Here is a 13,535-nt window from a genome sequence, read left to right as displayed (position 1 = left end):
TCCTAATAACGTTATGATATCTTCACTCCTGTTATTATCGTGTCTCTATGGAGTTCATATGCCTGACGAGATCTTGAGACTCTGAGAATCCAGTCGAGTATGACACGATCTACTCACGATCTAATTCACCTAACTCGGTTGACCTGATCGAGTATGCTTGACCTAATTTTGATAAGATTTGGTCGATTTAAATAATCGAATGCACTCAAGTAACATGTCCTCGATTCTGACAAGCATTTATTGCCAGCGAAGAGGGCTCTGCACCGGTACATGAGATGGCTGAAGGTGGTATTCTGAATCAGGGCCTCGAACCACGTCACCCGGAGTTTGGACAAGAACTAGGTGATTGGTAATCTCTGATCCTTTTCCGATTTCTGCCTTTAACAGGCTTTGAACTTGATTAGTGGAAGATCAAGCTAGCTAAATTATGTATGACATACATTTTAGAAAGAATATATTTTTGTTGGTTGGATAAGAATATAACACTATTTAATTGGATTTAAACACTGTTGATCTTATCAAATTGTTTGGTCTTTATAGTTCAAAGAGCCCATTAAATTATGTGCAAGATGATGTGTGAATTTCTATTAATTATTTTAAGTTTCTTGATGTCAAATTTTTGTATAGATTTTTTTAATTATTTGAATTAAATATACAATTTGAAAAGAATAAAAAATAAAAAAAGTGGCGGGCCGGTTTGGTCCAGCCTTGTATGCACTCGGACCGGTGTGGGCGCTGGCCCAGTTCAGACTCGGGCCACAGAGAGTCGGGTCCAGCCGAGCGGATCCAATTAGCCGGACCGGTGTCTTGACCCAGTTCGTGTTTCGCTCGATCTGATCCGTTGGAACCTGGACCAGCGGCGGCTCATGGGACAGAGCGTGATGCGTCCTGGCGCGTCCGGCTCAGCGTGGTCTAATGGTTTGTCCAATTCAAGCCGAGCCCAATCATGCCGGTCCAGACTTCTCTTCTGCGGTTCAACCGGAATTGAGCCCAGATGTTGTCGGCTCAGGGGTAACTAGAGTCCGGTTCAGCGACAATTGAGTCCAATTCAGTCGGTTTCCGTGACAATTGAGCTAAATTGGACCGGTTCAGAGTCAATCGAGTCCAATTCAGTGATAATTGAGCCAAATTAATTCGACTTTAGTAAAAGTAAAGCCCGATCGATTTTGTTCAGTTCAATAGGAGTTGTGCTGCACACGATATAAGATATAGACACTTTATGAATTGGAATCGAGTAACATCCACTTAGTTGTACATAAATACTTCTCTCGATGAAACGATGTTTGATGATGGATAAGAGGATACTGTTGCCCACGAAGGCATACAGGCTAGTATGTTGAGGTCGTGTAAAGAGTCTGAGATCCATCTACTGTCAAGACAGGGGAAAGAAACATTCATCGACTAAAGAGTTCTCTCTGAGTTATGTTAAGCACCTCTTTGGTCGCTTCATGCTTCAGATGATAAATATATCATTATAGATTCATGGAACTGTTATCGCTTCCTGCTCTGCGCCAGACTCTTCTACAACAGATGGTCTACTCGTTGAAGACTCTTGCTGCTTTAGATGGTTAAACGATACTTCGACGTGACCATTGACTCGTCAACTTCTGACTTCAACCTCGATGAACGCGTTCCATCAAGCACCATGCCAGGTTTATTCTCGTCAGTGAAGGGTGGCTATGGTGTGAGGTGACGAAGCTTCGGTTGGTGGGGAGTAGGGCCGAGATGAGCCGACTGGAAGCTGTGGGAGGAGTCAATTATGGCGATCTTTGAGTTCTTTAGAAAGAGTACTTCAAAATCCCGTACTTCTCATTCACAGAAGAAAAAGAAAGAGAACTCGGCTGGAATTATGTTTTTTGTTTTATCCAGTGTAAGGCTCTTTTGAGCTTAGATTTGAACCTTCGACGTAAGAAAATAAATCTTTCAGCATCTATTTTTGATGTGTTTGGAGATGCTTGTAATTTTGGAACCAAAAAGCTAGCTAGCATGGATGGAAGGAACTGAGAGAGGAACAAAGTCTACCCTTCTGCAGAAGCCATGGGCAGAAATAATGGAGGAAAAAGTTCCATTTTATCATGCTTCAAAAAGGTTATTGGAAAATGTTATTTTACTATATTAAATTCTGATATAAAGACAATAACTAAACCACCAAGTTAAAATTCTAGCAATTTTTATCGATAGAACAGAGCCATAATAATCATGTCCATTTAAAGTGAAAATTTGGACTTCTTAGAATCATCAGGAAGTAAAAGCATGTAATTTATGTACATCTGTCTACAGCTCAAATAATGTGTATTTACAGCTGAGCGATTCTACAATTTAGGACTACCACGGCATCTTTTTATCAGTTTCAATATAATTCTAATCCTGATCCATCGTGTGCACAAGAGGGGAACTGAAACTAGTGGGGCTGCTGCATCATTATTCTCAATGTATCAGGCTAACCTTTTGGTATTATCACCATTGGATGCTTATCTTCTTCCATGAGTAGGAATCAGAGTTCATGAGTAGAGGATCAGGTCGATCGAAGGTTTTGAAATGAGGCCCTGAAGAGATTACCGAAGATGAGACTGACGGTGCTGCCCACGTCGGGCGGCTTTGATGGGAGTAGAGGGTTCTGCTTCACCCTTAGGACTGTCTGCCCGATCTGTCTGCGTATCGAATCGATTGTCTTGGCATCTATAGGGTTGCCTGACATCTCAGAAAGATAGAAGGTGTCTACTACTTTGCCTTCCTCGGTTGAAATCTCTGCTCTCCTGATGGTTAAGCCATTTTCTCGGAATATTCTAGTGATTTCTGAGAGAAAACCGAATCTATCCTCTGTCCTCAGTTCCAATTCCAGACCCTGTGCATGACCAAAGACAATGTAAGTAACCAAATGCAATAGAATGAACAACCATCACAGTTTTTGAGACTAAATATTACTTCTGAGGCTCTTCTCTCTATAGCTGCCTCAAGGCACTGGATCAGACGCTGTCGCTCGCCTTCTGAGCTTATGGGAAGGCCATCGACATGTCTTATATAGTATTCCTGAAGATTAACAATAGTGAAAGATCAAGAGTGGCATACAATGTAGATTTCATAAAAACCAGTAGTGATGGTAATTTAGATTGACATTTACTTGATAAGCTCCTTCCTTCCCTGAGCTGACGGTTCCATGAAACACAACATACTGCATGTCTGTGAGTGTACAGATAGTATCAAAAAGAAGCTTAGGCCGGTCCTTAGACCTCAAAATGACCACAGTATAATCCTTCTCCAAACAATCCGTCACAGTCACTTGGGGTGCAGATTTATCATTTACCTCTGCTTTCATGCCAACCCTCTCGTAGTCCCTATCATCAAACATCAATTGATGCAACCTCCTATCAACGTGGGTAAGCCCCATCGATACGGTCATCTTACCTGTCCTCGAATCATTATAACCTTTAAGTACATTGCATAGGAGCTTCTTGATTGCGGAGAGCCTTTCGGGGTCCTCTATTGCACCCCCGGTGGACTCGTCTGTAACATGAAGCACAGCTGCAACTCTGGTGTTGTGTGTCCATAGCTCTGCTTTGTCCACATGACACAACTGGGTTGCAAGCACAGCACATATTTCAGACAGTAAGCCAGGCCGGTCGGAACCTGTTACTTCGATCAATGTTTGCTCTTTTGAAGGTGTTATACCTACTGAACTCCGTAGTTTGGGAAAGAAGCAAGCATCTGATTCCAAGGACTGCACAAATGTAAACAAACCATCATAAAATAAATACATTTGATGCCATGAATGTAATCTGTACTTGTGACAACATCCTATCTGAAACTCAAAAGCTTAGATGATTCAAATTGATACAGATAAACGTTCAGAAGAATAAAAGGAAGCCCTCCATTCAGAGAGAACTCAGTTCCACTAAAAATAATGGAAATGACATGTTAACAACTAGAATAAGGACTAATGACAAGTACCTTTGTTATATAGGAAATAATCTCTTTGTTCCACACTTTATTTCCATCTAGGTCGGTCACGTTAAACACTGAAAACACCGGGTACGAAAAATTCAGCACAGAAATATGAACAAGAACTAAATATGATTCCTTTCAAGTTACTTTGATCTGATTGAAATTTGGAGTGCATACCATCCATGAACCAACTCCCATCAGAAGAGATGTAGGCCTTGCTGATGACAAGGTCCAGGTCAGTAAGGACTTGAACTACTTCGAGTAGAATCCCATGCTTGTTAACACTATCCACCTAAAACAATGAACAAACACAGTATTTAAGAGATACTACTGCACAAACAATAATATCTATCACCACAGATAGTGATTAAGCTTCAATCTCTCAAGAATGGTCAGACTTACTCTAATAACTGTGGCATCGTGATGAGAGTCATTATCTATCACAACCCTGCATTCCAGAACCAAAGATGTCACAGATGAGCTTTCGAAGGAAAAGTGATTCCTCATGTGGTTAAAAGTTTCAAAGAAAGGTAAGCAAGGCAAAAGAATAGACACAAACAACAATAAGGTACATGTAGTTTTGAAGGTTCCATGCTTAAAATGATGGAGGCAAAAGCCTCAGAAGAGGGATTCCTTCCAATCACAATATGTTTCGAAGAACAGAATACCCAAGAAACAGTAAGAACTCGAGCAAAGGTAAAAGTGGATTACTCAAACAATTTACACCAAGTAATTCAATCTATTGCAACATATCTAGACGACAAGCAGATTCTTGAAAGAAGCCAATAGATTCAAACAACGCATGCTAAAATGAAGTGATAACTAAATCAGAAAATTGAAGTATAGAGAAAAAGAGAGCTGTAGTTGCAAAGGCTAGCTGACAACAAAACCCAAGGAAACCAATCCATTCAAACATCGAGCACACCTAAGAAAGGATGGAAACAAATAAAACATTCGTGTACGTTCATAGAAGGAAGAAGAGAACAGAAACACAGGGGAGAGGTATAAAGTTTCCGGTCCTAATTGAAGACAAACTCCAAACCATTCCACTCCATAGCCCCGGAATCAAAACTCAAAGCAACCCACTGAATCAGAAGAGAAATGATCACATCTGTTCATCCCTTCTCAAAGCAAACTCCAATTCGATCCTTGAAATAACCCACGTACCCCCACGACAAGCCCCCAAATCAAACAACTATGGCAAGTAAAACCAAAGCAAAAGGAAAAAAAAAAAAAGAGAGAAACAAAGGGGGTAATCAAACTCATATCACCTTGGGGGGTTCATCCTCCTAATGAGCTTCGCAAACTCATCATCATCCACCTCCTCCTCTGGATAACTCCCCATCTTCCCCAAAGCCAGGCTTCTCCTTGGAACCAAAAGAAGCAAACAGGTCCAAATTGAAGAGAAAAGAGAGCTTCTCTTCTCCTTACATATATGTGGACAAGAGAATCTGAGAACTTAACTGGGAGAGTAAATAAGAGAAGACTATATTTATATGGAGTCAGGTAGATTCCACTGAAAGTGTTCGAGGCTTTATACATCTTTCCCTATCTATTCTAATATTTATATTTACTCCATATCAAATTACGTAGAAACCCCCAAAATATGCTTATAATCAAAAAGTTATCTGAGCTTAATAGGAGGAAATTTCGGTCATTTCACAAGGGAGGACAATCTTCTGACGTGGCTATTTGCCACTGGTTGAGTGGCTGATGGCTGCACGAGTGCGGGGCGGTGATATTTGTCCCATTCCACTGGTCAATAGTTCGAGTTTTAGGGGAAATCAAAAGGTCGGGTGAGGATACCGATCAGCGTTCGCAAGTGGCGGCGCGCGGGTAAAACATGGGGTAGCGTTCCCGCGTCCGGTGACCCGACCAGTTCACGCGCCTCAATCGGCCCGGCCCAATGAGGGTAATCAGTGATTTTGATGTATATATATATATATATATATATATGATATTTATATTTATACGAGGTGAATTCTTGTGAAAAATATATTTTATTTTCAGAAATTTTTAACAATTTTTTTCTCAATACTTGAAATAGTTCTGATTTTACAATCAATCAATTTTTTTTTCTCTTTGAATCAGTGATGAATCGATCCAGTTATAACATAACTATTATAACATAATATTTTTTAACTGTATTACAATATATTTTTAATATTATTAAAAATACTGTAACACAGTATAAAAATATTGTAACTGAATCGATTAATCCTATGGATAGGTTCATAGAAAAAAAGACAAAAAAATATGAGTAATTAAAATATCTCATATATTAGACAAAATATATTAGAAAAATTTAAGAATAAAAATTACTCTCAGAAAAAAAAACCTATATTTTTTAAATCATCCATATATATATATATATATATATATATATATATATATATATATATATATTCTCGGAAAAATTATCTGAAAAGAAACCAGATTCGTTTGTCTCGGTGGGAACTATTTGGCCATGTAAAAAAGAAATATAATTGTGGAGCCTAAGAAGCCTGCCTAGTCTTGCAAAATATTGTTCCAGGTTGAGGATTTTGGAGAGGCATCATGGAGATGGACCACTTGATTCGTATTCTATGGGAACAAGGAAATGGATTCTAACGAGGCTGCCTTCTCTCATGCAATTTACCTTACCTTGGGACAAAGATAAGGTTGGAATAGGGGAGACAATGACACAAATCTAAAAGCATACACCATAGTTAGTACACACACACTATTAAAGTTCGGCCACAGGACCTCCACATACTACTACTATATATCCAGCTGCGACATTTACATGAGTAACATAAGAACATACTTACCATGTCATCCAATATGGGCCACGTAGATTTTCCCCATGGATAAGTCCTTCCGCGACATTTGATAGATAAGACTATAAATATATAATTATGTGTAGTCTTCGTTGAGCTAATCTCATGATTATATTGATCTTTGACAAAATATTAAAATTCAGAATCACTGTAACGCTCCGATTTAATCTTTCTTATGTCGGATTTAAAAGATAAATTAAGATGATTCAAAATGATCTTTGGCAATGGTTTGAGATCGATTCAAATTCAAGTACCTCATCGATCGGTCACATTTACGATTTGAGGTTTCCTAAGGCATGATGATGATGGACACCAGAGCTTGAAGACTCTACATCATTGCCATGCATTAGCGTCCGTCCCTCATCTGCATCATTCACACTTTCAACTTATTTGTGTGGCAATTAATGTTGCGATCGTCTCCCCTAACTTATCTGCATGCAACAGTTGTCCTCTGCACTGCGCTTTCCACATCCTGCCAGCACTTGTCCTGCTCATGAACTGATTGATGATTTGATGAATCGATAATATATTTTCATCTTAATATGGTTAATCAATATGTTAATGAATCGATTGAATCGGATTGTGCTAATAAAGTGTGACTGACTTTGTACAATGTCTTCGTTCTTCATGCATCATATTTGGTGCTCTCTTGAGTCTCTCCACCTTGAGACAATGAGAGTCCAACAGAAGCCCTGGCCCAATTCCATCTTGCTTTAATCAAGTATGGAATCTTCAGCTGGCTGGAGTAATACTATAACCCAGCAAAAAAGAAAAAGAAGAAGAATAAAAACGATGGTCAAATTTGTTGCATTATGATTCCAACCTTGGAAAGGAAAAAAATATTTAAATTAAAAATAATATGTAAAATCACATATAAAAATAAAATAAGACAGAGAAATAATGCAATCCAAAAAGAAAAAAAACAAAAAACAAAATGTATGAAAGAAAATAAAAAATAAGAAGAAAATGATAGACAAAGACAAAATTCCCGAGTTCTTTTCTTGGAGGGAGGAAATCAGAAGTCTTGAATTTTCTCCATGGAGTGTATTCTCAGAGAGAGAGAGAGAGAGAGAGAGAGAGAGAGAGCCCAAGGTAACATGGTAAATACTTTGTGTTGTTTGATGAATGAAACGCCACATTGAGGTCCCCCAACTATTTCCTTCCTAGAAGTACCCATGGAGGGAATAGTTAACCTCGTACACCTGGATCCAGGATCTGATGATGCACACTTGCAATCTTAAGTTGGGAAGGTAAGTAGATCAAGCCATTGGCCAGGTGTCATTGCACAAGCGGAATAGAGCCTTTTGCTGTGAACGAACCTCCTCAAGTGTTCGTCTTGGAGAGAAAGGAGGCTTCATGTGAGGGGACAAATGGGCTGCCATTTAATATGTAGTGCAGGTTTTGGTAGACTGGGTTAGCCAAACTTAAACTACATTTATTGTGAAGTAGGAGTTCCACATTGTAAGTTGGATTGGAGCTTTAGAAGTTGGTGTGCTGCGTCGGGTGGTTGGGGGGGGTATTTCCTTAGTGCTGGACATGATTAGTGCATGAGGATCACCAAGCACCTGTGCTTCTTTAACTTTCTAATCTATGGTCATGAATCTGATGCTCCCACGAGTTGTTCATGATTCATTTTTGTGCCCCTTGAGATGACTCAGAGGGAATTTTATGTTCTCAACCACATGTTCTTAGACTATTGTTCTTCAAGTCATATCATCTGCAATTTGGAGGAAAGTGTAAGAAGGTAAGGGTCTTCTGATTGATGAGGACTTTTTAATGAATTCTAATTATTTGATCACGGATTTGGTATCCATGTCCTTGATTAACTATTCAGTATGATAGAAAATATAATTCTATGCTTTCTGATAGGTGAAAATTTAGACAAAGATGTTTGGAATCAAGCAACCGATGATATGATTAGAAAACAGTATATATATATATATATATATATATATATATATATATATATATATATATATATATATGTTTGAAATTGAATATCAAAGAGCTCAAACCCTAAAGAACAAAGAGCTAAAATCTATCAACTAGTCTGATCGCCACATAGTTGAAATGAATAAAATCAAGACCTTTGCAATTACATCTGAGAAACAGTTGCCCAAACCCTAATTGACATAACAAGAAGGGATTGGCAAGAGCATAAAACCAGCACAAAGTTCATGCTTTTGAGTGTTTGTTGCACTTCAAAAACTGGAATTATTCATGTTTAGGAGATTATCTTTTTTAGTGCCGTCCATTAAATCAACTGAGGTTGTTTGTATACTCTGATCTAGACAATGCAAAGTGCTTCTTCTTGTGTGGCTGCAGTTTTCATCTCATGTACATGGTGATAAAAGGTAGAACAGGTAGGATATACATATTAAAAGCTTTAGACAAACTGCACTTGATGCTCACTATAAGGAATGAGGAACATCACTGTTTAGAAACTGAGGCAATCGCATTAAGTGCCTTGGTAGTTCTTGAAAACCTTTCCAATGAAAACAATGTTAGAAATTTAATATGAGGCAAGAGTAGGGAAAAAAAAGAAATAAAAAAGAGTGAAAGGAATTTTATACTGGTTTCTCCATTGATGTGTGCATATGAATTGGCCATTAATCACAATATGAAGATCATGTGTGTGAGTTGTAGGGCTACAGCCCATATTCAGCCCGTGTAAGTTTTATCAGTCCTAAGTCCACACTCCTTCTTAATCTAACTCTAGATTAATATAAGGTGGGGTGCTGGCTACGTTTTGACAAGAAGGTAGCTACGTTTTTGGGCAGAAAAGGACAGCAACATGGTAATCTTCATAGTAGCAAAGAGGAGAAGAAAAAGACAGAAAAATAAGAGAAAGAAAGGGAAGAAAACAAGGACAACGCAGAGAGACTGTTCTCAATCATCTAGCAGTGTTCTCATCTCAGGTTAGATCAAATCTACAGTAGACTCTTGCTGTGATTACTTGGGGAGGCTTTAGATATCGTGGACAGTGACGTGATCCTTGTATCCCAATTATTCTCTTGTGATTGTTGCTAGGGTTTAGGGCAAGAGATTGAGATTTGTATATTCATTATTCTCATAGTTGATTATCTCTAGTTTGTCCCGTGGTTTTTACCCTTCACATTGGAGGGATTTTTCACGTATATCTTGGTATTCTATTTGATTGTAATTTCATTTAATTCCGCTGCATATCATGGCCTACTAGTATTTGTTCATATACAAAGGTTATTCCGCTTTATATCCCCATCAATTGGTATCAGAGCAAGGGTTTTGGTGATTTAATTTTTGTATTTGAATATGAAGGCCAGTAATGTTTCTCGCATGATTAGTTTAAATGGAAACAATTGGATGATATGAAAACCAAGAATGAAAGATCTTTTGTATTGCAAAGATTTGTATGAACCTTTGTAGGGGGATAGTGCAAAACCCACAACTATGACATATGATGAGTGGAAGAGGTTAGATCGAAAAACAATTGGGTTTATTCGACAGTGGCTTGATGATAGTGTCTTTCACTATGTTTCTAATGAAATTTCTACATATTCTCTTTAGAAAAAGTTAGAAAGTCACTATGAAAGAAAAACAGCTAGCAATAAAGCCTTTTTGATCAGAAAACTTGTGAACCTAAAATATAGAGAGGGTGCTTCTATTGCTGAGCATTTGAATGAAATGCAAAGTATTACTAACTAGTTATCCTTGAAAATGTCTCTTGATGATGAGTTACAGGCATTGTTATTTCTTAGTTCATTACTAGAAAGTTGGGAGACACTAGTGGTTTCCCTCAGTAATTCTGCGCCAGATGGTGTTATCACTATGAGTTAAGTAACAAGCAGTTTGTTGAATGAGGAGTTGAGAAGAAAGAGTTCAGCAACATCTCAGAATGATTCACAAGCACTTATTTTAAAGAACAGAGGAAGGTCAAAGTCTAGAAGCAATTCACGCATGAGTAGGAGCAAGTCAAGATCAAGAAAAGATATTGTTTGCTATAACTATAGTGAGAAAGGACATTACAAGAATCAATGTAAGCAACCTAAGAAGAGCAAGAAAAAGGGAAAAGAAGTGGAGTTTATAGAGTCAAAAGATAATATCACAGCTACAGTGCAGGGTGATGATTATTTGATTTTGTCTCCTTCTAATGATATTTTTTCTTGTGTATGTCAGGATCTTGAGTGGGTGATTGACATAGGTGCTTCTTATTATGCTACACCACAGAGAGAGTTTTTTGCTACATACAGGTCTGGAAATTTTAGTGTTGTCAAGATGGGCAACTATGACACAGCAGACATCATAGGCATGGGTGATATCCATTTAAAGACCAACATTGACTGTAAGTTGGTGCTTAAGGATGTGAGGTATGTGGTTGACTTGAGGCTAAATTTAATTTCAGTTGGAAGGCTAGATGATGAAGACTATGATAGCAGATTTCATAGAGGGCAATGAAAGCTCAGTAAGGGTTCTCTTGTTATAGCTAATGGAAAGAAATGCCATACTTTATGCAGGTTGCAGGCTAAAGCTTATGGTGAGCAGTTAAATGCTACAGAAAAAGACTTCAGCATGGAGTTGTGGCATAAGCGACTGGGACACATGAGCGAGAAGGGGCTACAAGCTCTTTCCAAGAGAGAGATATTACCAGACCTCAGAGGTATACATCTGAACCCTTGTATTGATTATTTAGCAGGTAAACAACATAGAGTTTCATTTGCTAGTCCTGCTTTATCTAGAAAAATAGATGCCTTAGACCGTGTTTATACAGATGTATGTGGTCATTTGAGGACAAAAACTCTTGGTGGATCTGTTGATGTTTTTGGTATAAGTGGTGCACTTTATTTTGTCACTTTTATAGATGATTTTTCTAGAAACGTTTGAGCCTATACTTTGAAGACCAAATATCAGGTTATTAATGTCTTCAAAGAGTTTCATACCAGGGTTGAAAGGGAGATAGAAAGGCAACCGAAATGCATAAGATCAGATAATGGTGGTGAGTATACAGGATTATTTAATGATTATTGTAGGTCACATGGGATCTAACAAGAGATGATAGTTCCTGGTACACCTCAGCATAATGCAATTGCAGAGAGGATGAACCGCACCATCATGAAAAAGATCAAATGTATGCTTTCACAGGCTAAGCTACCTAAAAGGTTTTGGTATGAGGCTTTGAGGACTGTAGTTGATGTGATCAACTTATCACCATGTACAGCCCTAGATGGTGATGTTGTAGAGCATGTATGGTCAGGGAAAGATGTTTCCTATAGACATTTGAGAGTGTTTGGTTGTTATGCATTTGCACATATTCCAGACAATGAGAGGTCCAAGCTGGATGTTAAGTCTAAAAAATATATTTTTCTTGGCTATTCACATGATTATTTTGGTTACAGGCTTTGGGATCCAGAAAAGCAGAAGGTGTTTAGAAGCAGAGATGTAGTCTTCTTTGAGGATCAAACTTTTGAAGATTTGAAGAAGAATGCATCAACCAATACTTCTACAGGAGGATTAGCAAATTGTGACCCAATTACTCCTCCAGTATATCAGGGTAATGAGGGAGATGTGCAGAAAAATAGTGTAGAGCCTGATGTTGATCTACCTGCAGGACATGTTGAGCAATAAGAAGTTGAAGAGCAACTTCCCGCAGAGCCTCAGTTGAGAAGATATTCTAGACAACGTCAACCTTCCAGAAGGTACTCTACAGATGAGTATGTGATGCTTACTAATGCAGGTGAATCGGAGAATTACTAGGAGAATTACTAGGAAGCAATTGAAAGTGAGCAAAAAGAGAAGTGATTAGTTGCTATGCAGGAAGAGATGGATGCTCTTCAGAAGAACCACACTTATGATTTGGTGCTACTACCAAATAGAATGAAGGCCTTGAAGAACAAGTGAGTTTTCAGGTTGAAGACTCAAGAATATTGTTCTCAACCAAAGTATAAAGCTAGATTGGTTGTGAAAGGCTTTGGTCAAAATAAAGGTATTGACTTTGAAGAGATTTTTTCTCCTGTTGTTAAATTGTCTTCTATTCATGTTGCTCTTGGTATTGCTGCTAGCCAGGACTTGGAGGTTGAACATTTAGACGTGAAGACAACTTTCCTTCATGGGGATTTGGAGGAGGAAATTTATATGGAGCAACCAGAAGGCTTCAAAGTCAAAGGTAAAGAGAACTTTGTCTGCAAATTGAAGAAGAACTTGTATGGGCTAAAGCAAGCTCCAAGACAGTGGTATAGAAAGTTTAATTCATTTATGACAGAAAATGGATACAAAAAAATGACTTCAGATTATTGTGTGTACATCAAATGGTTTGGTGAGGATTTTATTATTCTTTTACTTTATGTTGATGATATGCTTATTCTTGGGAAAGATATGTCTAAAATTGACAGATTGAAGAAGGAGCTGAGTGAGTCTTTTGCAGTGAAGGACATGGAGCCAGCAAAGCAAATACTGGATATGCAGATTTCCCGTGATAGGAAAAATAAGAAGATTTGGTTGTCACAGGAGAAATACATCGAGAAGGTATTGGAAAGATTCAGTATGAGCAATGCAAAACCAGTTGGTTCTCCTCTTATATATCACTTCAAGTTGTGCTCAGAACAGAGTCCGTCAAGTGATGAGGAGAAGGAGAAAATGCAAAAGGTTCCTTATGCTTCAGCAGTTGAAAGTTTAATGTATGTAATGCTATGTACGAGGCCAAACATCGCATATGCAGTTGGTGTTACTAGTAGATTTCTTGCAAATCCAGGCAAAAAGCATTGGGAAATAGTGAAGTGGAGTTTGAGATATCTCAGAGGG

At 38.2% G+C, this 13,535-nt stretch overlaps 1 protein-coding gene across 2 annotated transcripts; it reads right to left on the bottom strand.

The window, feature by feature from the left end:
• Positions 1 to 2,206: 2,206 nt before the first annotated feature.
• Positions 2,207 to 5,430, bottom strand: LOC135597152 (ACT domain-containing protein ACR6-like). 2 transcript variants are annotated; one of them, XM_065089708.1, is made up of 7 exons: positions 5,214 to 5,430; positions 4,345 to 4,390; positions 4,120 to 4,234; positions 3,949 to 4,016; positions 3,116 to 3,718; positions 2,926 to 3,030; positions 2,207 to 2,845 (listed from the first exon to the last, which is right to left on the bottom strand). In XM_065089708.1, the coding sequence occupies exons 1-7, from the start codon at positions 5,285 to 5,287 to the stop codon at positions 2,516 to 2,518; spliced, it is 1,341 nt and encodes a 446-aa protein (XP_064945780.1). In that variant the 5' UTR covers positions 5,288 to 5,430; the 3' UTR covers positions 2,207 to 2,515. The 2 variants fall into 2 exon arrangements, with proteins under 2 accessions (XP_064945780.1, XP_064945781.1); XM_065089709.1 differs by having other exon boundaries at positions 3,122 to 3,718; positions 5,214 to 5,427.
• Between the last annotated feature and the right edge of the window lie 8,105 nt (positions 5,431 to 13,535).

This window comes from Musa acuminata, chromosome BXJ1-11 (genome assembly GCF_036884655.1).
Source record: "Musa acuminata AAA Group cultivar baxijiao chromosome BXJ1-11, Cavendish_Baxijiao_AAA, whole genome shotgun sequence".
NCBI classification, from domain to species: Eukaryota; Viridiplantae; Streptophyta; class Magnoliopsida; order Zingiberales; family Musaceae; genus Musa; species Musa acuminata.
This window is presented reverse-complemented; position numbering and strand designations above follow the sequence as displayed.